Source organism: Onthophagus taurus, chromosome 1 (assembly GCF_036711975.1).
Source record: "Onthophagus taurus isolate NC chromosome 1, IU_Otau_3.0, whole genome shotgun sequence".
NCBI classification, from domain to species: domain Eukaryota; kingdom Metazoa; phylum Arthropoda; class Insecta; order Coleoptera; family Scarabaeidae; genus Onthophagus; species Onthophagus taurus.
Genome location: NC_091966.1, coordinates 35,432,583 through 35,456,092, shown reverse-complemented (window position 1 = coordinate 35,456,092; position 23,510 = coordinate 35,432,583). Strand labels below are relative to the sequence as shown.

The window sequence follows — 23,510 nt, the reverse complement described above, 5'->3', positions numbered from 1 at the left end:
TTTTCAATGAATTTTACAATTGCACATTTAAATGTTAGGTCAATTTTTTCGCATTTCGATATATTTAAGCATTTAATTCTTTTACATGGTTATGATGTGGTTGGAGTTTCGGAGACATGGCTGGATCAGCATGTCGATGTTGATTTTTTAGCTATTGGAGGTTACACTTTTTATCACGTTCCTAAACGAACAAGATGTGGTGGTGTGGGGTTTTATGTTAAAAATAATTACAAGTACACAATCATATTTGAGGATATGGCAGATGACATTGAGCAGGTGTGGTTTAATATACACATCAAAAATAAAAAAAAATATTACAGTTGGAGTTGTTTACAGACCTCATAACAATGTTAGTGGTTTTTTGGATAGGTTTGAAAACGCACTTTCTTTGATTATGCCATCTAGTGACGCGATATTTTGCTTGGGGGACTTTAACATAGATGCACTTAACTCTGCAAGTGCTGCTTATTGTAATTTTTGTGCACTGCTGGAAGTATTTAGTTTAAAGCAATATATTGATGAGCCCACTAGAATTAACCTTCGTACTAGTACGCTAATTGATTTTGTGATTGCGGATGACGGTGCTCCTGTTGTGGCTTCTGGTGCGGTGGCGGTTCATGACATTTCTGATCATCATCTCGTTTTTTGTACAATTGCTTTGACAAATTTCTTCCCTCCTTCCGTCGTAAGAACTTTCCGTAGTTTTAGAAACATTGATAGTGAATTGTTTATGTCCGACTTAAAAGAAATTCAATGGCATTCCATCTTTGATTTCAATGATATTGATGCCAAGCTGAATTTTCTAAATAATAATATTGTAAATTTATTTGATCGACATGCGCCTATTGTAACGCACACGTTTACAAGAAAAAAACCACCTTGGCTAACAGATAATGTGAAACTTTTGATGGATTTAAGGGACAAAGCACTTCATAAATTTAAACACACAAACAGTTTACATGACTGGGACTATTACAAAATGTTGCGGAATTATACTACAGGTGCAATAAAAAGAGAGAAAAGAGCTTATGTGGAGTTCTCGGCAAGGAGTAGAAATAAAAAGCAATTATGGTCAAGTTTAAAGAAATGCGGTGTCCATTATAACAAAAATAGAGAGATTCCTTTTTCACTTTCTGATGCTGATGAAATTAACAACTATTTTTGTTCAGTACAAAGTGACGGGTTGCCTGTGGATGTGTTTGAGTTTACTGCGGTGACGGAGGAGGAGGTAGGAGATGCCTTAAGCGCTATTTCTTCCAATGCTCAGGGAGCTGACCAGCTTTCTATATCTATGATAAACATATGTTCTCCCTTGATCATACATATCATCAGACACATTTTTAATTTTTGTATAACTGAACATGTTTTTCCATCTTGCTGGAAAGAGTCGATCATTTTACCCATCGCTAAAGTAAGTAATCCTAATGCGGTGTCGGATCTAAGACCGATTAGTATTTTGCCGGTGCTTTCGAAGGCATTTGAAAAAATTTTAGCAAAACAACTTAGACATTATCTGAATGCGTGTAATATTTTGCCTGAATTCCAATCTGGGTTTAGACCTCATCATGGCTGCTGTGGGGCGCTTTTGAATATCACTGACGACTTGTTGTCTGCGGTTGATCAGGGGAAGATGTCGGCGCTTGTTATGTTGGACTACTCCAAGGCCTTTGATACTATTAATCATTCATTGTTGTTGAGTATTTTGCACTACATAGGCCTTGGGTGTGGTGCGATATCGTTGTTCGCTGACTATCTGGCGGGTAGGTCACAAAGTGTCATGATACATGGAAACAGATCTAGACCCACTGAAGTCGTATCCGGTGTACCTCAGGGCTCTGTGTTGGGTCCCATTTTGTATATGGTGTATACATGCCGGTTATACGACTGTCTCCGTCATTGTAAGTATCATGCTTATGCTGACGACACTCAGATTTATTCCTCTTTTAATGAAAAAGATCTTGCTGTTGCGCAAAGACATATTAACCAGGACCTGGATGCACTAGTTAGCCTTTCAGAAAGGCATAATTTAGTTATTAACCCCGATAAGAGTAAGTTATTATTGTTCGGGAGTAAAGCGTGCAGGAATAGAATAAAAAATAATATACAGATTTTTGTTAAAAATAGTCCATTGAATATTTCAATTGAAGCAAAAAATTTGGGTGTCATACTGGATTCCGAACTTCGTTTTACGCAGCATGTTAGTTCGATGATGCGGTGGTCGTACTGTGCTCTTAAATCTCTTTATGAACACCGTTTCCTACTTAATGAACGAATAAAAATATTGCTCTGTGAAACACTTGTTTTGTCTAATCTTAATTATTGTGATGTCGTTTACGGACCTTGTCTCAAGGGTCGTGACAAATACCGTATCCAGAAGCTACAAAACTCTTGTATTAGATTCATTTCTGGTTTGAGAAATCGCGATCGAATATCTCATGTTTATGAGGATATCGGTTGGCTGCGTATGGCTGCACGTCGTAGGTTGCATGCCCTTGTTTTCTACCACCATGTGCTGAATAAGAGGGTACCACAGTACTTGTATGAAAGAATTCGTTTCCGAACTGACGTTCACAACGTTAATATACGTAAAAAAGATTACCTGGCAATACCGCGTCACAGGCTTGAACTGTTTAAGAGGTCGTTTTCTTACACCATTGTTTCCTATTATAATTCTGTTCCTCCTGAATTCCAGCACCTTGGTGGTATCTCCTTCAAGAAGAAAATCAAAGGGCTCTTTCTGACCTGGAATAAATGACTAGGTCGCGCAGTTGTTTTTTTTTTCTCCGAGACTCCATACACACTATGTTATGATTGCTGGTTTTTCGTAATGCTTGCACTGTAATAGTTGATTCGTGGCCCTTTCGTTTCTTTTCTTTTTTTTTTAAGTTTATTATTTTTACCATTAGTTAGTAGTTAGTTAGTTTAGTTAGTTGATAGATTTTTTTTTATGGGGTGCCGGATGAACAGATCAGTGTTCTTCACTGTTCTGAGGTATCTCCATTTGGCGCACATTTTTTTTTCTTTTTTCTTATTGTTTATTTGTTTTTTTTTTTAATATGTATACACATTTTCTTTTGTTATATTATGGATATACTTATATTATATTATGCGTCAATAAATAAATAAATAAATAAATAAAAGCTTAAATTTTTGGGTTTCTATCGTCAACACAAAAATAGCAGACATAGAACTATCACTTATATAATCCGTGCATAACGCAAGTACGTGATCGTGTGTTGCAATATTACTTTTAATTCTACTCCCGTAATGTAAAGTATACTTCAGATTATATCCAAACTGAACTAATTGATATCTGTGGCCAGGAACTAAGAAAAACTTTTCCATCAAAGAAGAATTCTTAGGATTGCAACCACAAAATTTACGAGAAGATGGTCACTGTTAGATTTGAAATCATTATGGATGAATATCTCCATCACTTTTAGGCATTGAACTTTGTACTCAAAAAAAATTATTTAAAGCTAAATTTGAATTAGTTATAGATTAAATAAGTTTGCCTAATTAAACCAAGATTATTTTTGTAATTATTGCCAAGTTTTTCTATTACACTGCGATTATCTAGGACAGCCTGTAGACTATAGAGATTGTTTCCATGTGATTTGAAATCCTTGAAGAACTCGTTCCAACTAAAACTTATAATTTCGTTTGCAATATATTAGACGTCGAAGCCGCTGTGGAGTTGACGCGCCTTAAAAATAGGAAATGGCAGAGTGCGTAAATTATCTCGAGGTTAGACGTTAAGAGCCTTCTCCGCGAAAACAACGGTCGACTATAATTAATCTCTTTGTGCGAGCGCACACATTCCTATTAATGCTGCTGTTGCTACTCTCACCGCTGCCCCTACGCAACAACGAAAAAGTAAAACGAAAAGAATCGTGTAAGTACGTGCCGTTCGTACGTATTTTCAGAACGTTTTGAAACTTTACATCCGAAACAACAAAAATATAATTAAAAAATAAATATACTTATATGTAATAATACACCATTCCGTAATGGGTTATGGTGGTCAACGTTGTAGAAACAACATTCCCTCCTCCGTTAACTTTCGTTAAGCATTATAGCTCAAGTTTCCATATAACGAGTTTTTGTAATTGATACGAAGTCAAAGAGTTTTTTAAAACGGCAAATGTGTGTATACGTTATTTTCAAGTTTCAAGCATGCAAAGCTCTCGTTAAAGTTAATATTAATGTCGTGGTTTTCTTTCACGATTACTTACTGTCCAGCACTACTTGATAATATGAAAAATGTAACCAAAAATTTCAAAAAAAAAATTGTAATGTAGGTATATAAAGTAGAGAATTTTATGATAGTTGAAAAAAGTTTGATGATCCCAATATGCAATATAAAACAAGGTCTATTTACCCCTCAACCTACTCGTTCATATTACACATTACACAAATGCAAATCACGTATCCATCGAGAATTTTACAGTATAATCGCAGCTGGTGCTCTAAACACAGTGTCAACAAGATGTGTTTACATACGAAACGCATGAATATGTATGCGAGAACACGCTGGATCAGTCGTTGCCGAGTCGGCAAACGTAACCAAACTAGTTGAAAAAAAAATCGCCGAATCGTCATTTAAATACTATGTTGTCCGGGTTGTACAGAAAAAAAAGGAGAAAAAATGGCTGGAATTGCACAAACAACCAGCTATTTTTATGTTCACTCTAGCGGTCGATTGCGCTTTCCCAATTAATACATGAACAGCAGCTCGTCAAATTGCTATGTAAAAAATGCACGTGTACGATTATTAATCGCTATATAAATTATGTAAATTGAGAATTTGCATCGTTGCGAAATAATCGTAGGATAGAAATGTTTGCTTTAAAAATGGAAAATAAACCGACAAAGGTTTCGTTAACGCCATCTGTATGGAAATGTTGTTATTTTCATACCAACGTTATTATGTACGCATTCTAAACTTAGGTTTTGCGAATAGATAAAGCTATCCTCGTACAGATGGGGCTTCGTTATTAAAATGTTTTAAAAATAAACGTCTACATCAGCGATTTCATTAAAATCTTAAACCTTGACCGTTTAATATACAATTTTTTAACTGTTTACAGTCTCCTTGTTTCTTAAGATTCGATCCATTTTCAGTGAAGAGAGGAAATTTTTACACTTAAACTTGGGTTTTAATGAAAAGTTATCAGAGCAGAACCAAGAGCACACGCCTCATTAGTTTTTAGTTCATGTGCAGTAGAACGATACTCGTCGTTTTTTCGCAAAGTTAACACAGTACATAAAGTTAAAACTTTTGCATAATGTGATAATTTGAAGAAAGTACTTTTTGAATAAATATACTTAATTGGTTAAAGAGTTATTCAGTTAAGTGGAACTACGTTGGAATTTAATAAATTTATAATTAACGAGGTTTATTCGAAATGAATTAAATTATTTCATTTTAAAATGAGTTAATCATTTTAATAAAAGTAAAGCATTAAACTTAAAACAATATTTATTTTGTGTAATTATTATGATTATTATTTATTTAGTTTCATTTTCAGAAATTTGTGTGATTTACTTTACGTTAATTGAAATAAAGCATGTAATAACGCCCTCTGATGATACAAAGCATTGAAGCTTGCTCAGGCACAGCAAATATAATTGAGTTTGCAATTGGGTCAGATTAATTTTAATTTTGATTCCAAGGAATAGCTTTGTTTTTGAATGACGTGGTCAATCGAATTAGAGATGAAAATATCCCGCCACGAATTTAACCGTAAAAACGTCAAAGATTCAAGTTGCTTAAAACAAAGCTGTTATTTATAAGAAATGATCCAATATTTCGAAAGATCGTAACATTCGAAGAACTTTGTGCTTGACAAAGAATGAGTGATTGATGTATTACCGATGGTTCTACAACACTATTTACCATATTAATCTACATCTCAATAAACGTGATTTGAGTGATACTTCCGGTATACGGATTTAATACAAAATTTGTTACAAATCTACGATTTTAGTTTAATTTTCGTCATCGTAGCTATTTACGCGTTTATATACCTTATCATAAAGGTACATTAAACTCCATGAAAGTGTGGATGTGGAATTTTGCACGATTACCATACTTTCTCTTTAAATACTTCATATATGTGGGAAATAAAAATAATGAAATCTGAATTAGTTAAGCCTCAAAATAAAAATTAAATTATATTTCAATTCAAACCATAAAAAAAATACATAACACGCATCAAAGTGACGAATTTATTGAAATGACAAAGCAGATGAGGAATGCGTAGAGAATCAAAGATAATCTACCATGAAAAACTCCTTGTAGAGCTATTTCAAATTAGTTAAGCCAATGAAAATTGAAACAATGTGAAATGCAGATCTTAATAACATTTTTTTCTCTTTACTTAGTTATACCAGTACTATAAAGAATCCATTCCACGTTAGAATCGTCTCCTCGACGAAGACGAAGGTTATTCTTCTCAGTTTTTCTTGACCTAAATGATGAGCGATCTAAAGATTGCATCATTATCATTAAGCGTTATTATAAATGAAACTGCGCTGTTAATTAATATAGTAATACCACAATTTAAGTAAACCTGACGTGAAAACCGAGCAAAGCCCAAGAATTGTTCAGTAAACCAGAATACCATATGCAATCAAACCAAGCAGCTTTTTGAAAAACTAAAATAACAAGCTGATGATAATGCAAAAGATAAAATCTTTTTACACAGCAAGAGAGGAAAAACAGCAAGTATCGTTAAAGTCGCTGCATCTGCATTTCCTGAGATATTAAAGAAGTTAATAGAAGACGTACTCCAAATACAAGTTTATTGCAACCTAGCAATATGGATTAAGGTGTTATAAAAACATTTAAAGCCTATGAATCTCTTTACTATTACATGTATCTAAATACTTATTGGTAGATAATGCCCAGAACCAATACCTACTCATCTCAAACACCAAATGTACCGGCAGAAAATGCACCCGCACAAGTGTTGTCCAAAATGCCCAGTCTTTTCCAAAGTCCCAGAAGAATATGTGTGTGTGAGTTTGAGTTTGAAGAACGAAGAAAAAAAATCTAAAGGACGTACTCCTAAGCAATGGTTGTATGATAAGAGATATCCAACGGATATGAATAACAAGAAGAAGTAATAGAGAGCAAATATGGTGAGTGTTGGTTTTTTCATTCTCTTTGATGCAGGTGTGACGAAACAAGAGTCAGCAAACTACGTAACATATAGCCAATAACTAAGGACGAACTTCCTCTACTAAAAGAGATAGGAATTTAGACTGTCGCGTAAGTGTAACAAGAACCATGTAGGACAAGCTGGACTAAGCTACAAATGTCGTATAAAGTAACACAAAAAAATTTTCAGAATGGGAAATACCGATCGGTAAACGCAAAGCATTGCCATACAGAACGTTTCCAAAAAATAGATTTTGATAAAATAAAAATACTTGTCAGGAACAGCTAGTATTATCAGAGGATGGCCAAAAAGACTATAGAAATTTATTACCACTAAGACAACATTAATAGAAAAAATGGTACGTAACTCAACCGAACCTAGAAGATATTATTGCACTCGATGAAGAATTCTTCCACTCCACACCGTACATAACAAATAGTAATTAGTTCTTTAATTGTTAATAATTATTTTGTGTTTCACGCACAAAAAAAGCCGTGAAAGCCTAGTAACATTTATTAGATTTTGTTGATTGGTTGTTTTGTTCAACGTTTTAGTTGAACAAGTAAGTTCACTTAATAAATGATTACGGTTTGTTGTAAATTATTGTTGAAGTATTTTTTAGCATTGAAATTGCTAACAACTAATTGGAATAAACATTGACTCAACCATAAAAAAACAAATATTTGTTGTTTTCTTATCAGCTAAGTGTTCTGTCTTAACATACCTGGTAAATTTTTATGAAGCACTTTGATTTTGTTTAACACTTTAGTATAAACTTATTCATTATGGTTACAGAAACGTATTGTTTGTCTTGAAGCTATTTCCTAATATGCAAAACATAAACTTATTATTTATCTTTTTTTAGTTTGTTTTGCTAATAATTTTTGAATAGGTCAAAAAGACAAGATTTTGACTTTCTAGAAGTGAAATTTGCTATTATTTGATTGTGGAGAATTTTTTTAAGTGTTAATTGAGCTTATATGAAATATCAATTTTATATGAAATATAAGGGTTCATACAATAAAAATGTTCTAGTCGCCATTTCCTTGATTTCTATAACACCCTGTACATTAATCAAGCTGTTTCTTTCCATGTATTCATTGTAATCGGTTATGTTTTTTGGAAATTTAATAATATTTTCAAGGTGTTTCAGGGTGTTTCACCCACCTAGCTCAAATCTACTAGTGTCAGTAAGCTTCCTGGTACTTATCTGGTCAACTATGATTTTACGAATCAGATTAAGATTCGTAAAAAAATGCAGATTATATGAATCTAACTTCAACCATATGCTTGAGTGGCATGTAGTGTAGTGTGATTTCTTCATTGGAAGGCAACCATGGTTTCATAAACACATTTTTTGAAGATTTGTACGTCTAAAAATTTTCTTATAAATATGACATCATTATTTTTTGGCATAACATTAGGATTCTTTGTGATTAATGGTGATTTTAGTATAGTCGAAATAGGAATGCTTTATACAGCATCTAAATCACCTCCCAAGTCAGATCAATTGCTTTGACGTCGAAGAAATACTTTTAGACTTGTTCATATATCAAACTAAAAAAGTTTAAATCAATTATCTCTCAAACAAATATAAATCAGATTATGTTTGCTATATTATAATTTAAGTGTTGTTATCTAGTTTTCAATGATCCTCTATAGTAAATCAAATTAAACACACGGTAACGTATCAATATGTCAGTAATATCATTTCATCCACAAAGATTAAAAGATCGATTTGAATTACCACCACAAAATATTTACCTTTCAGGAATTCCTGAATGTTTGCTTTACTTTTAGACAGTTAGTTTATGATTTTCTGAAAATACATTGTTTGAAAACTCGATATTTTCTCGACACCGTAATTGATTATTGATAGAGAGTAAAAAGTACTAGAAAAAAATATGTTTTCGTTTTTCAAGATAAAAAAATCTATTTAAAATCATGTGATATTTCAAGAAAAAGAATTCTAATTAAATTAACATACGTATTTATCTTATTTATTCTATTTTTTGTTCTCTCTAGAACTCGCCCAAGCTGTACTATCGCCAAAATAAAACGCGAACGAAAATGCGCTGACGTTTCAGTATCGCACTGATGTAAGGTGCGCACACATAGCGACATAACTTAAAACATTGACATTCGAGAATCATTTAAGTGTTTTTGTCGTAGTTATTGACCTTCATCGTAATATAAACTGGTAAAATATCGCAAAATCTACGCCAGATGGAATGTTTCATCTTTATAACTGAATGACGGCAAATTATCTTATCGCAAGGAAGGGATAATAACAGTAAATAGAGTTGTATCAAAGTTAGTTTTCATTGAACTTAAGTGTTATTTAATGGAATGCAATTACTTTTTTTAATGAAAACAATAAAATGTAAGTAGTTAATACCTTTTTTCGTAGAAATTGCTTATATGGAATTTTTTTATCGATTTTTTATCAATTGATTTGCTACTAATAATATTTATTTCGATATTTTATACATAAATATTCAATTAGACCACTTAAAAGAACAATATCCACTCATAGGATAACTTATGGTCGTTTAATATTATTTTATATCAATAATATTTCATAAATAAAATCAATCGATTTTAACACAATACATATAACATAAATTTTTCGTAAAACAAAAAATTTAAATATAAAAATTAATGATTAAATTACAGTCAACTTCGATCTTTTGACTTATTGGCCTCTATATTAGTTATCAGCGGCGTTTCTTTAATAGTTTCGATTGTGACTTGCAGAATGGTAACTCGTTAAAATTGAGCTAAATTGTCCAATTTAAAATGTAAAACGTTCGAAGTCACCGTAACAAAAATTCGCCATTAAATTAAGTTTTTTACCTCGAAATACAACAAAAACCTCGCTTTTCTTTCTATTTTTTTTTATTCTGTGATCTAAAAATATACCTTGCCGGATTTACGTGCGCTTTTTATCAAACCGCACCACACAGAATCGAATTCCAGAAATACCCCCCGGTATAAATAAAGGGGAAACGCGGCGTAAATATCGGCAGGGTAAATAAACTAAACTGAGACGTCGACTGACAAGGTAGAATAATATAGCTGTGGATAAAACCGCCGGAGGGTAATTTAAAATTTCCTGTTCGAGCAAACAGGTATACAGTACACCTTTGTAGTTTTTCCTGGAAAACTGTTTACGCGTGTTTTAAAATCGAACACTTTCGCGTTAACTGTGTTACCACCAAGGGAATAAATTTGAATTAAGTGATCAGATTTATATTTTTTTGAAACTATAGTATTATAGTACATCATAGATAACATCTCCAAAGTGCAACATAATTTGATTCAAACTTATTAATTTATGTCCTGCATCAGATGTCTCAAAAGAGCCTTCCCTTAACTCAGTAGCGGATGTTCTTCGTATATTACAATCAAGAGAAGGATGTTATTATTATGTTGTTTTGTTTGCCTTCTTTGTTTGTGCTACGTTGTCTATTCTTTTATAGGGTTGGAAGTTTATCTAGACTGAATGCGAAAGATTTTGGTATATTGTGGTAACCAATATGACAAGATTCAAAATACAACAATACAAATACAAATTTATTGGATATTAAAAAAGGATCTATAGAAAATTTTGAGAGCGCAATTGTAAGGATTAATATCATTAAAGGTAACGCTAAAAGCCTATAAGATAAGTTTAGGAAAAGAATACTTTTCATCAAATGCTAAATTACAACCATTTGTTGCAAATAAAGACTTGTTCGATAACTTTCACAACGTGAACTTGATAACAGAGTCTGTTTCAGCCAATCATGAAGCAACGAAATTGTATCCAGACCTAGTGAAGATGGTTGAAATAAGTTTTGGAAATAAAGTGTCTTCAAGAACTTTTTATCCACATGAAATTAACTGCCATTGACTTCATGGTGGTTTTTCATTGTTTGTTTAAATCACTAAATTCTACAGGTCTAAAAGAAGAAGATTACTTAAAAGGTACCTATATTCTATCTAAAGTTGAAAAGATTTGTAACTCAGGATTTAAACGAAGGTGATATAACTATATTAAGACACATTACATCAGAAGAACTTTCAACAAGTTGCTAGATAATTTAGAAAGTGAACTAACTTCACTACAATACTGGCAAAATTACACTGTTATTAACTGCATAGAAATCGAAGCTTTGCCATGAATTGAAAAAATCCAAATTGAAATATTTGTAGAAGACATTCTACCAATGTAAGCATTGTCATCTTAAAAATAGATTATGACAATTTATGCAATGACATCCAAACAAACGTCTCCTGTAAACCAAAAGATGGATAGAATAACCTTCAAATGTCTGATATTGAAAAGCTAGTTGACGTTGCATGATTCTAAACTCACATAAAAAAAGCCAAGTGATTTAGGAACAGATTATAATCATTATTACAGCCACAATGACGACAAGAAGGTGCATTACTTCAGAGTTTCTGGGAATACTCTGGGATAGTATATAATCACATAAGCTTGAAGTAAGCTATTCCATCCATGATTTTGTTTAAAGGTAAACAGCCAGAATGAATAGTTTCGATACCACCTGCAACGGTAATAGAAATGATAGAAAAAGTACCTTAACGTCAGTTAGATGGGTAAATCACTTTGTTAAATATAAATCCTCTAGTCATTATTTGCTGAAATTAGATGGTGTAAGCCCACGCTTGCTAATATAGATGAAACTACTGAAGCACATACCGCAACCTTCCTTTCTCTAGCGGTAAACACAACTCATGAACTTGAATTTGGACTGGAACCACTAAATAAAAATGTGTTAAAAAAATGTACTTGACTGAACCCATGCTTACCAATAAACTTTCATAGCCACAAAAGTAGGCATAAAACGCCCCATTCCCAGGAGGTGGTAAATGTTGGTATATAAATTCCCGAGATATGAAGTGTTGAAGATGACATTTTCACATTCTATACAAAATGTTATTCGATGTTATTTCTCATTATGTGATTCTGACCTAAAGTAACGTAATACAAATCATCAGTTGTCAATTGGTTAGTTGTCAATAACTGAGTTTCTTCCTTATTGTTTATCAAAAGACGTTCTTGTTTCAAATGATTAAGTACATTTAGAAATAATTTCATTGCGTTGGCAATATCAGTGTGTACTCTGTGTCAGAGAATTGGTCCACAAAAGAAATTCAATTATATAAAAGTAATTAAAAGGGCTTCATAATCATTCTTTAATGCCGCGATGTGACGTGCTAAGGCAAAGATCTTAAATTTCTTCCTTATTTACGAATTGTACAGATCTCAAAGAAATCTAAATTGTTTTATAGGCTAACTATTTTTTGAAACTACAAGTCCTCAAACTCAATTAAATTGATTAATAATCTGTATATGCATTCATATTAATATCATGGATTCGACAACAATAAAATCACAAGTTTCATTTAAGTTTCATATTTTGTTTGCATAAATATTCAAACTGTCTAAAAACATGTCAACGTTCCTTATTCGCAATAGATTCCTGTTTTTACTTTATTCTCTACGAACTTAGCCTTCCATTCCTTATTTAATATAGATTGTATTGTTGGCTTTGGCAAAATTGCGAAAATTTGTTTTGATTTGTGCAAAAATTGTCTAAAATAATGTTGATGTAATCCTTTTGATATATATTGTTTTACAATAAATATTTACTGCAGTTATTTGATTGCCACGATATATTAACTATCATGATATTCGAGAAGTTTTGGATTATTCAATGAAATGGTAGAAAATGCATGTTGGGGTTTTATTTAAACTCTCCACATTTTGAATGAGTTTCAACTTATTATGTTCATGCTTTTGTCCAATGCCTCTATAATAGTTGAAGGTCATTAGAGTCGAAGAAGAATTACCAACCTAAGTCAAAGAAAATTTCTTGTGTTTCAAAATAGATATTCTAAAAGGTGGGCGTTATTTGGGATTTTAGATCTGGAATGGAAATGATGGCAAAAGTTGATAAAGGTCTCAGTCAGCAAATCGATATCTATATACATACTTGAAAAATATGGAAAAATATGTGAGTAAATGAATAAAATATGGCCGATTCAAAATAAACCAAGACAACAGCGTCCTCGTCTTGTTCCTCTATGCATTCAACGTTGTCCTCTGCTTCTGAGATACTGGCCCAAGCATTATTTGGAAGCAGTTCTTCTTCAATATGTAGATATTCAGCATCATTTGACAAAGCGAAATCTTCTTTATATATTTATGCAAGTGGATATTTTGAAATTTTTAGAACTTGACATTTTTCTCTATGAAGTGCAAACATTTTTAGGAAACATGCCTTTCTCACTTTCATGATCCGTATTGTTGGATATTGCAAAATAAATATCGAAAAAATAATAAATATAACTACTTCCTTGTTTGAACCATTAAACGATTTTAACAATCAATAAACCTCTCAACGACCTTTAAATAAATAAGTTTCATTAAACATTTTCCTTTATAATTAGCAAATTTTTCGGAACGTTTTCCAAGCAATCGTTTTTCCACAAATTTTTAAAGTTAATTAAGGAAAACCATTAAAACTTTAACAAGCTATAAAAACTACGGCGACCTTTAAAAAAAATTTTATCTGGTGAACTAAATGAGATTTTCAAAAACGGGATTTTTCATTAAAAAAATTGGACTTTACGATTTAGAAAATTCCAGAGAATTTTTGCAAGAAATCGATTTTTCACGAATTATAAAAGTTAACTGAAGAAAACCATTAACCTTTAACGACAACCGATAAAAATATCCAATTTTGTTAAGATTTTTTTTAAGAAATTTTTATAGCACATCAAATTATTTTTGTATCTTATCCCAAAATAGAATCATTTAGTTTTAAATTAAAACATTAATCGCCTGTTAAAAACGCAAGAACACAATGTGATTTTTTAATTATCACTGCTTGTCAAAACAAACCTTTGCTCTTTTCCTCAAGATTTTTTCTTCAGAGTTCACAAAAATATCTTAGTAATAACGAAGTTTCTATTTTTATCAAAATTGTTTAATTTTTATCCATAAATATAAAATCAACAAAATTAATCAAATAAAGATAATATAAAAGGAGAAACGTGTGGTTTTGTCAAATAGCGCATGTCCGTTCGTTTTGCTATTAACCGCGAACCTACGCTTAAACATATACAGCGTTAGTCGACTGCTAGAACTTTAGACTTGTGCTTCTACCTATTTTTGATTCTCAAGTTACAATCAAGACTTTACGATTCATTGAACAAAAATAAGTATTCGTAGAAGGTACGTTCGTTGATAATTATGCAAGATAACATGAAAATCATAAAAATACATTCCAATATTAATAAATAATAACGGATAAATAACCACAAAGAAAATTAATTACTAGAATGGCTATAATTGTTTACTGTAAAACTGCTGTGTTTTGGTTAGATTGAATGAGGTCACTAATACAATTTTATTATACCGTTAGGTTTAAAGCCAAAAAAGGTTCAATTCCGTTTTCGTACAACGTCCACAGTTCAATTTATTCCTATTTAACACTTAATAACATTGATTTCTAAAACTCTTTGTTAATTTCCTTTCTTTTTAAAATTAACCTTGAAATTTATCTAGATCTTATAAATTAATTAACATAAACACGTACAAGTAACAACCAATGTGGATTATAAACTTAAAAAAGGTTATAACACAGATAACTTGTAAAGAAAACAATAAATAACCCCCTACTTAATTAGATTGACTAATCAAAACGATCAAACAGAACGAATGCAAATCGAAAAGTGAACAAAACAGCTGTATCGTTTAACTAACTTTTAGTATTTATTATTCTTGTTCGCGAAAGCGTAACTTTTTGGAAACGATCCCGTAAATCCACCGTGCTTGGTGGATGGTGGACGTGGCCATAGTTTAGAAAACACCACGTCGCTAATCAAACGGCTTAACTACTTCAAGAACTGCCGTTAAATTAAAACTTCTATAAACGTGCGAAAGTGGCCGTAAATCTTGGGGAATAAAAGCGCGAAGGAATTCGGCAAATTGATTTCAACGATTTATTTTCTTTTTAAACATTTCAATTCATTTAAACGATTTCGATTAGATAGATTAAATCTAGAAAAATGTACATAAAAACGTTACGGCGTATAAAAAGGAAAACAAAGTTCTAATTTAACAAGTAAATAATGGAGGTTTATTTAAAACGTTAAATGTTACGTATGGATTGAGTGCTTTATGTATTTTAGATATTTTAGGTGTGTTAATTACCTTTGAAATGTTTTAATAAATCTTTTAACAGGAAGGCGCGAATATTTAATAACTTTTTGGTAATTAAATAAGTTTCAATGTCATTTTGATTTTTCTAAAATCGTTATACTAGTGTTGTACAATCATAATTTTTGTTATAAAAAAATAAGTGAAATTAATTGAAATGGGTTTGAAAGTAATTTTCAATTTCTTCACGTTGTGTATGAGTCGACAACATAATTGTTGGTGAGAAATAATAAGAAGTACAATTAACATAAACATAATCATATGAAAAAATGAACGCATTACTCGCATACATATTCTCGTGGTGGATCGAGAAATAGAGCAGCATAAACTTATTGATATTCAACCCGCTTTGATAAATATTCATAAAATTTATATTTTCATTGTTTATGCTTCTATAAAACCGGAATTGAATATCGTTTTTAAAAAATGAATTATGAATTTTAACTTAAAATGATGTACTTTCAAATACGGGCTAATAACTATTCGGCTATTTGAAATAAAAACTTGATAAATTTTGATACTATTCGAGCAATAATAACCCGATTACTATTCAAATGAAATTTGCGAGCGAGAATTGTAATTGATAGTGTTTGTGATGACAATGTTGGTCGTATGAGACCAAAGACAACAAAGAACCAAAAACATCGATCAGACGAGCTTTACAATATGTTGGAATCAACTGGGACAAATTGATGTTCAAGATTTGACGCTCTTTCCTTACAAAATTCAAACTCATCCCTATTAAGAGTCATTGTCACTGGACAGTGTTTGTGTTTCGTAAAGAAAATCTCACAACTGTGGCTTATTATTATTATTATTACTGTCGGGCTGAGGGGAGCGGCCCCTCTCGCTACCGCGACCTATAAGATCTATTGTAACTTTAGCCCTCCAAAGGTTTAGAGTAAATGTAGGTCCTTAATGAACCTTAGTATTGCCCTGAGGTCTTTAACCTTTATGGCGGTAGGTGAGACTTTTTATAGCACAGTATATGTTCAGCTGTTTCTGACTCGTCGTTGCAAAGTCGACAAGTTTGATCCTCAGCTTGTCCAATGTGGATGAGGTGGTATTTTAGGGGCGCATGGCTGATCAGGTAACCTGAGAGAGTCCTTAGATCCCCTTTGCTGAGGCATAAACCACTCTGGTTTTGTTTTGTGACGGAGTTATCATACTCTTCGCTTGCCTGTGACCTGGCAGTTATTTCCAGCGTAAGGCTACCTTTGAGACCTCCCAATTGTTGATTATTTGTTTTAGGTGGCTTTTTTGTAGTCCACAGCCAGGTTGGGGTCCAATGAAAGGCGTGGTTGCTGCCTCTTTGGCCAGCTTGTCCGCCTCCTCATTGCCCTCAATGTTGCTGTGACCTGGAACACGCCATAAAGTAACATCATTGCCCCTAGCGAATTCTCTCAGGTTGCTGGTACATTCTCTAATCAGTGCGGAGTTACACGTGTAGGCCTGAATTGCTTTTAAGGCGGCCTAACTGTCTGTGAAAATGTTTATGGATGCACCTTTCTGTTCCTTCTGTAGGTTCAAAGAGGAGCAGAAGTTTATAACAAGAACTTCTGTTTGGAAAATTATTATGTCCGAACTGAGTGGCAGTTTAATGTGACTGTTTGGTCCACTGATGCCCATACCTACTTCGGATCTAACTGTCTTTGAAGCATAGGTGTACCAGGCTAGGGCTCCTCTTTTTAGTTCAGGCCCTCCCTTCGCCCAATCATCCCTGCTTCTAAATATGACCTTATACGGCTGGTTGAAATTGTATTCTGTCGGTATAAGGTCCGTTTTAATTTCAATTAGGTGATTTAGACATGGGTCCTTGAGGATTTAGAGGTATTCTCTGAGGTTGCCCTGCATCAACTTGAGCGAAGAAACTATTTTCAGTGATAAGGCACTTGAAGCTACCTCATTTTTGTATATAGAAATGGAGCGGTGTGAGACCGAGTAGGGCAGCAGTCCAAAGTAGTCCAAAGCAGTCGTCGGACAGGATCAGCCGTTATGTTATAACATGTTAACCGCTGGATTTATGCCAGCTGTTGTTGTGTTGTCTTATGTTTTGTATTTGGCCACCAAACCAATGAGGCGTAGGCGACCATGGGTCTGATTATTGCTACGTAGGCCCAATGAGCCATTCGTGGTTTGAGACCCTAGTTCCTTCCTAGGAGCCTGCGGCAGATCTGGTTTGCCATGACGGCCTTTTTCCTCACCTTATCTAAGTGTGAGTTCCAGGTTAGTTTACTGTCTAGTATTACCCCTAGGTAGTTAACTTCTGTTTTGAGGTTAATAGTTCTGCTTTTAATGGAGAGTGCTTTTATTTGTAGCTTTCCTCTCCGAGTGAAAGGGAATATTTCGATTTTATTTGGATTGATGCTGAACCCATTGCTTCTACACCAAGTACTGGTTAGTGTAGGGTTTTCTGCATTAGTTGAGTTATGATTGTATCATATTTACCTCGGATTGTGATTATCAGGTCATCAGCATCAACTGTGGCTTACACGTTTAGGGAATTGAAAATCTGTATTTTGCTATCGAGAATTACTTCTCAACCCCAAACTGGTAACTATTGGGTATGCATATTAAGTCGTGGAATAATTGGTAATATATTCATTGAAGGAATGGCACTTGCAAGATAATGTGTTAGAAACAACAACATTTTAGTAACTGATCCATATTATCCAAGGGAACCCACATGTCGAAAATTTGTGGTTCGTGCAGAAAGGAGCAAGTTTGTAGAGCCAAAAGGCCATTGGAATCAAAATTGACCGCTATACTTTTCTGATCTCAACTCTTGTGACTCATTTTTACAGAGCAACATAAAAGATTTGGAGTTTTGCAGAATTTTGTTCTTTGTTTCAGCCACATGGTAATCCTATCAATAAGAAATATTAATATGGAATATGTCCTATAGCGCATATATCTTAATGATCACGCCACTTTAAATATTGTTAGAAGTATAAATATCTCCTTCTTGGAAAATATACAAAACAAACGCGATCGGAAAATTTTGCGATAACAAATAGTTGTTTATCAACTTGGGCAAAGGTTACACAAAAAGAGTGATACAATATTTAATAAGTTAAAAGTAAAGAAATAATCTGAAGGTTTTGTTTCTAACTGATATGTAAACTTTTGTAATGCAATATAATAGAACGAAACCTTTCTCGATCGTACTGGATCAAAAAGAGGTGTAATCTTCAGCAATACGAAACGGTTTGTGAAAAATTCAAGATAACATTATCTGGAGTGGCCTATACTCAACTTTCTGTCATTAGTTTTTTAATAGTAAACAATTATTCAGTTTGAACAAGATTTACATAGTATTATTAAAACAACAAAGAAGTTTTAAGTAAGCCTGGAACTGTGATAATTCATATTTATCGAAAAACTGTTTAACCAATAAAAACTGAGAAGTTATACTAAACACAAGTAACTTATATCAGCAAGTGACAATAAAGTATATATTGTTATATTAGCAACTTTACAACGGTTATTCATCACAACAATAAAAATATAACTAGTTTACTAACCATGGGGATTAGTAATAGAAAAAGAAATGGTTGCAGTCAGCGTTTCTGACTGCAATTAGATCCCTCCCAAACAAGAAAGCATTGACGTTCGTCAATATAACATCACAATGTAATCAAAAAGGAAACAAAATATGAATCACTATTGACGCTACAGTTCAAGCTGTAGTTTCATAAACATAAACATTTTACAACACTTTCAATAAATTTTAAGAAAAATTTAAAAAGACGACTTTATGTGTTGTAAATACAGCAAACAGAATTAGTTTTCGATACTTTACAGACTACATAATTAAGGAATAATGTTATTGTAGCATGTATTTCTCGACAAGGAAAAATTGACTTCTACAACTTCTTTTAAGTGGAAATAGGCTTTTTGTGGAAAAAGAAAAATTTATAAGTTTTTGTATCAAACTAACTACGTTTTAGCTGTAATTTTAAAGTTAAATTGATGATGAATGAAAATGATTACTTTTCAACCTAAATATTTCATAGCGAACTGTTATACGGTACTTTAAAGTTAGATTCCGGTACCAGGGGATAATAATTCCTAGAAATTACACTTAGTAACAAACTAGGTCGTTCCAACAAGATATCGCAGACAAATATGAAATAAAAGTTTTTGTCATTGTTAGCAATCGCAACTTGTGTGATATGTTCGTGAATAAAACAATGTTCAGAGAAGAGATTAAGTTACGATCCAAAATTGTTCGTCACGCTAAGAAGCTTATTTCAAGCAAGATGAGTTCAAAATCCAACAACAACGAATTTTGAGGTCTTCGTCAAGCTTCGAGAAATCTCTGAACTTGCCAAAGTGTTTTCTCAAACTAATATGTCTATCATGAATTTCATTATAAAAGCCACATTATACAGGATATTCTTAAAATGATACACAAGTGGCTAAAACAAGAATTTTATTATTTGGTTTCTAAAGTTAAAAATCCTTGAAAAGTTTAAAATCACAACTTTCTACAAGATTAATAAAGAAGACTGGGAGAAAACTTATTAGAGTTATTAAAAAAAAAGAAACAATGCTATGCTTGGATTGATGTTCTTAAAAAAAATTAATATTCAAAAATTATCCTTTTGAGCTTATAAAATTTATCATTTTTTAATAATTTGGTTTGACATCATGAAACCAAATCGAAAATTCTGTTAAAGAAGACGTAAAAATTTGCGAAATGATCTAAAAAATTATGATTCTAAGAGAACAAATCAAAAAGTAATCGAATTCACTACAAATGAAGGTTCTTGGAGATATGAAAATTAACACTTTTAAAAGATTTCGTAATTTTCAGGAAGTATATTTAAAAGAATACGATTGATAACCTACTACTAAAAGTCTTTTAGATATGAAATATGTTGAAGGTCTTAATTGCAGCACCTCTACGATTTCTGCGCCGATATCATAAACACAACTTCGTAATCTTAATATACCAATAACTATTGTATATTGAGACGAATAAAAGTTTATCTTTGATGAGCGAGAGAGATAGTCACCGATGACGCTTATAATCGAGACGCTATAATCGACACTATATAATTTATGACACAATAAATCTTGATTACATTTGCTTTTATCTCATTATGATACCTCATTATGCTGCGGGTGCACAAATCAAAAAGTATCAAAGCCCAAAAAAATTAAGTGTTTTGGGGTTATAAAAAAATTATAACATTTTAAGCATTAAAAATGGACACTGTTTGATTTAAAGAATTTCTAAAATATTTGATGATTTTCTAAGGATTTCCAATAGATTTACACAAATGTTTAAAGATTTCCTCAGGTAAGCGTTTATGTAATAAGCGTTTCTGCGATTTACTTGAGATCCATCTACTTTTTCAAGGATTTTTGGAACATTTTTTAGAATTTTTAAAGATTGCTTCAAAACCGCAATGGATTCAGAGATTACGGTTGCGTCTGAATTATCAGCGACTTTTAGCTTAAAGTCAACAATACCTTTAAGATTGTATTGAATAGATTCTCAAGCATTTCCTATTGATATTAAGGATTTTCAAGTATTTTAGAAGATTTGGAAGGTTTCCAAGGGCTGCCTAAGAATTCCTGGCATTTGTTAAAGATATATCCTAAAGATATATCCAAGAATATCCTAAAGATCTTCACGCATTTTTAATAATTATAAAATACATCCAAAGATTTTACAGAATTTCTTGAGATGCTTCAAGATTTTCAGAGTATTTACAAAAATTGTAAGGTGACCAGTGTGTATCCAAACAATTCCTGCGGTATTAAACGATTTCAACGAATTATCAAAGATTTCTTTCGATGATTTCTGGTATTATTTGAGTTTCCGAAATAGAAGTAAAAGATATAAAAAATAAAGCAGTTTTCGATCTATCAGACAAAGTAAACTTTTTTTTGGCAAACTTTACTAATAGTTCAAAAAGATAGTAGTAAACCTAGAAATAGCTTTCCTTCTCTGTTAACTTTCTGAAATAATAAGTATTTACCAAACTTATTCAATAAAATGTAACTGCGTTATTAATTTAATTTGTTCAAAGTTTAGTTGCGCAAGGACATTTTAAACATATTAGTCAAAATGATATTTATTATTCTAAAAAATGAAAAAGATAAAATGTTTGAAGTCAATATTTGATGCGCAAAACGATAATTATCCAATAAATAAGATCTTATTTTAGAAAAAATTAAGTAAATAAAACTATTTCTAACATTTGGCAATGGAATAAATGTTAGTTGCCAAAACTGGATAATAAAATCATTCTTGTACCATCTGCTTGAAGACTAATTAAAGAATTTTCACCAAAGCTAAAAATAATAAACAAACAAACCTTTTTTCATCAAAAACCTATAAAGTTATTATATTACTTATTATTTTCTGACATCGTAGCAATTAAATTGTTTTTATTTTTTTCTGCAATAATCAATCAAAGTCAAAAATTAATCAGTGTCGGATATAACAATTACGTCTCCCTAGAATTCCTATTTTTAGGAATTACTCATTACATCTCTACAAAAAAAGATTCTTGTTTAATTTGTGTCTTATCTCATTACAGTGTGAAAAATCGATTTATCTCAACTTATCAAGAGTATTAAATAATTATGGTTATGGAAATCATGGAAAATATAACTGCACCTGAACCACATTGGATATTAGATCAAGCTGAATCTGGATCAATGTATTGGAGAAGGGATCCAGCTGAAAATAAAGCTAGGTAATAAACTAGTAAAATTTTAAAATTAATTGGTTAACGTTAAATTATATTTGTTTGGATAAACACTTTGGGTTTTGGGTATATTCAGTACGTGTACAGTAGGTTGTTTTGAACTTGATTGATATATGTATATTGGCAGATAATGCATCACGTCGTTTAACGAAGTATACACGTGTTGCTGACAGATTCTAAACATATACGGATAATAAAATGATTACACTCCTGTATCTATTATTGTGTGTTCGAGACTAAACTAAAACATTTTTTTTCTATTTCTATTTTAGAGTGAGATTCCGTTACGATGTTGAAATACGAGAATTCTACAGGAACGATCATGAATTGGAAGAAATCGAATGGCCAGAAAAACAATTAACACCGGCGCATAATACCTTAACAACAATGAGTATGACCTTATTTTGTATAGCCGTTACAGTTTTACTTCCATGGTACATAATGGGAGTTAATTAATTTATACTCCCATTATTATTTTCTACTTACAATAAATTAAAAAATACAGTGACTTTTATCTGTGATGCTACCTGACAATTGAAAAAAAAACGTTTTGTGTTTAAATAGGTTTAATTATAATTTATTGTTGTGAATGTTCCTATTTTATAATAAGGAGAAATCGTGAATGTAATAATTATTTTTGTAAATTAATGTTAAACATAAAAATGTTTTTTAAAATATATATGTTGAGATTGTATCGTTTCTAAACTCTCATCTGCACAACTCTCATAATGTAGATGTAGGTTTATGGTTCACTTATGCAGTGATGCAGCGAAAAGCGAACCTACTTTCTCCATGAAATTGTGCGTTATTACAACGCTGCGGAACACCACTGATTACTTGTGTTTTTCCATGTTAATTGTACGTGTCGATCAATGTTACAATCGTTTTTATAGATTTTATCTGGTCCACTTTACTTTCTTTGTTTTATGTTTCAATAAGAATTCTTTGTTTCCAATAAAAATTATAAAAAAAATAATGGAAAGAAAATATTTAAATTTAAAAAGAAAGATTTAAAGATTATAAATAAAAAAATATAATTTAAGATGTATAAAAGAATTGTTTTTCAATAAATCATCAAAAATTGATGGAACTAAAGCAACTACTTTATTTATAATAATAATTTAATTGTTGATAAGAAAATGAACTATTATGTTATTTTGCAAAGCGTGCACATTGCTTGATTCAAAATAGCAAACAAAATATTTTGTGAACTATTTGCAAACATATTGTAAAAAATAATTGAATATACTTATTATTCCCAAAAAATAAATATGAGGTTAACATGCGGAAATTAATAGCTTTGAAATTGATTATTAATTAGGAGTAATTATTAAAGAACAAATTAAAGAATAAATAGATTTCAAAAGCTAAATTAAAAAT

At 31.8% G+C, this 23,510-nt stretch overlaps 2 protein-coding genes across 4 annotated transcripts in view; one reads left to right on the top strand and one right to left on the bottom strand.

The window, feature by feature from the left end:
• LOC111425780 (Sestrin) overlaps window positions 1–23,510 on the bottom strand; it is a 151,705-nt gene that overhangs the window by 110,768 nt on the left and 17,427 nt on the right. The gene's annotated exons all lie outside the window — the stretch shown is intronic.
• LOC111425781 (uncharacterized) lies at window positions 9,251–22,822 on the top strand. 2 transcript variants are annotated; one of them, XM_023060024.2, is made up of 3 exons: window positions 9,251–9,549; window positions 21,960–22,118; window positions 22,403–22,822. In XM_023060024.2, exons 2-3 carry the CDS (start codon window positions 22,006–22,008, stop codon window positions 22,584–22,586), a joined length of 297 nt encoding a protein of 98 aa, XP_022915792.1. In that variant the 5' UTR covers window positions 9,251–9,549; window positions 21,960–22,005; the 3' UTR covers window positions 22,587–22,822. The 2 variants fall into 2 exon arrangements, with proteins under 2 accessions (XP_022915792.1, XP_022915791.1); XM_023060023.2 differs by lacking the exon at window positions 9,251–9,549 and adding an exon at window positions 14,307–14,415.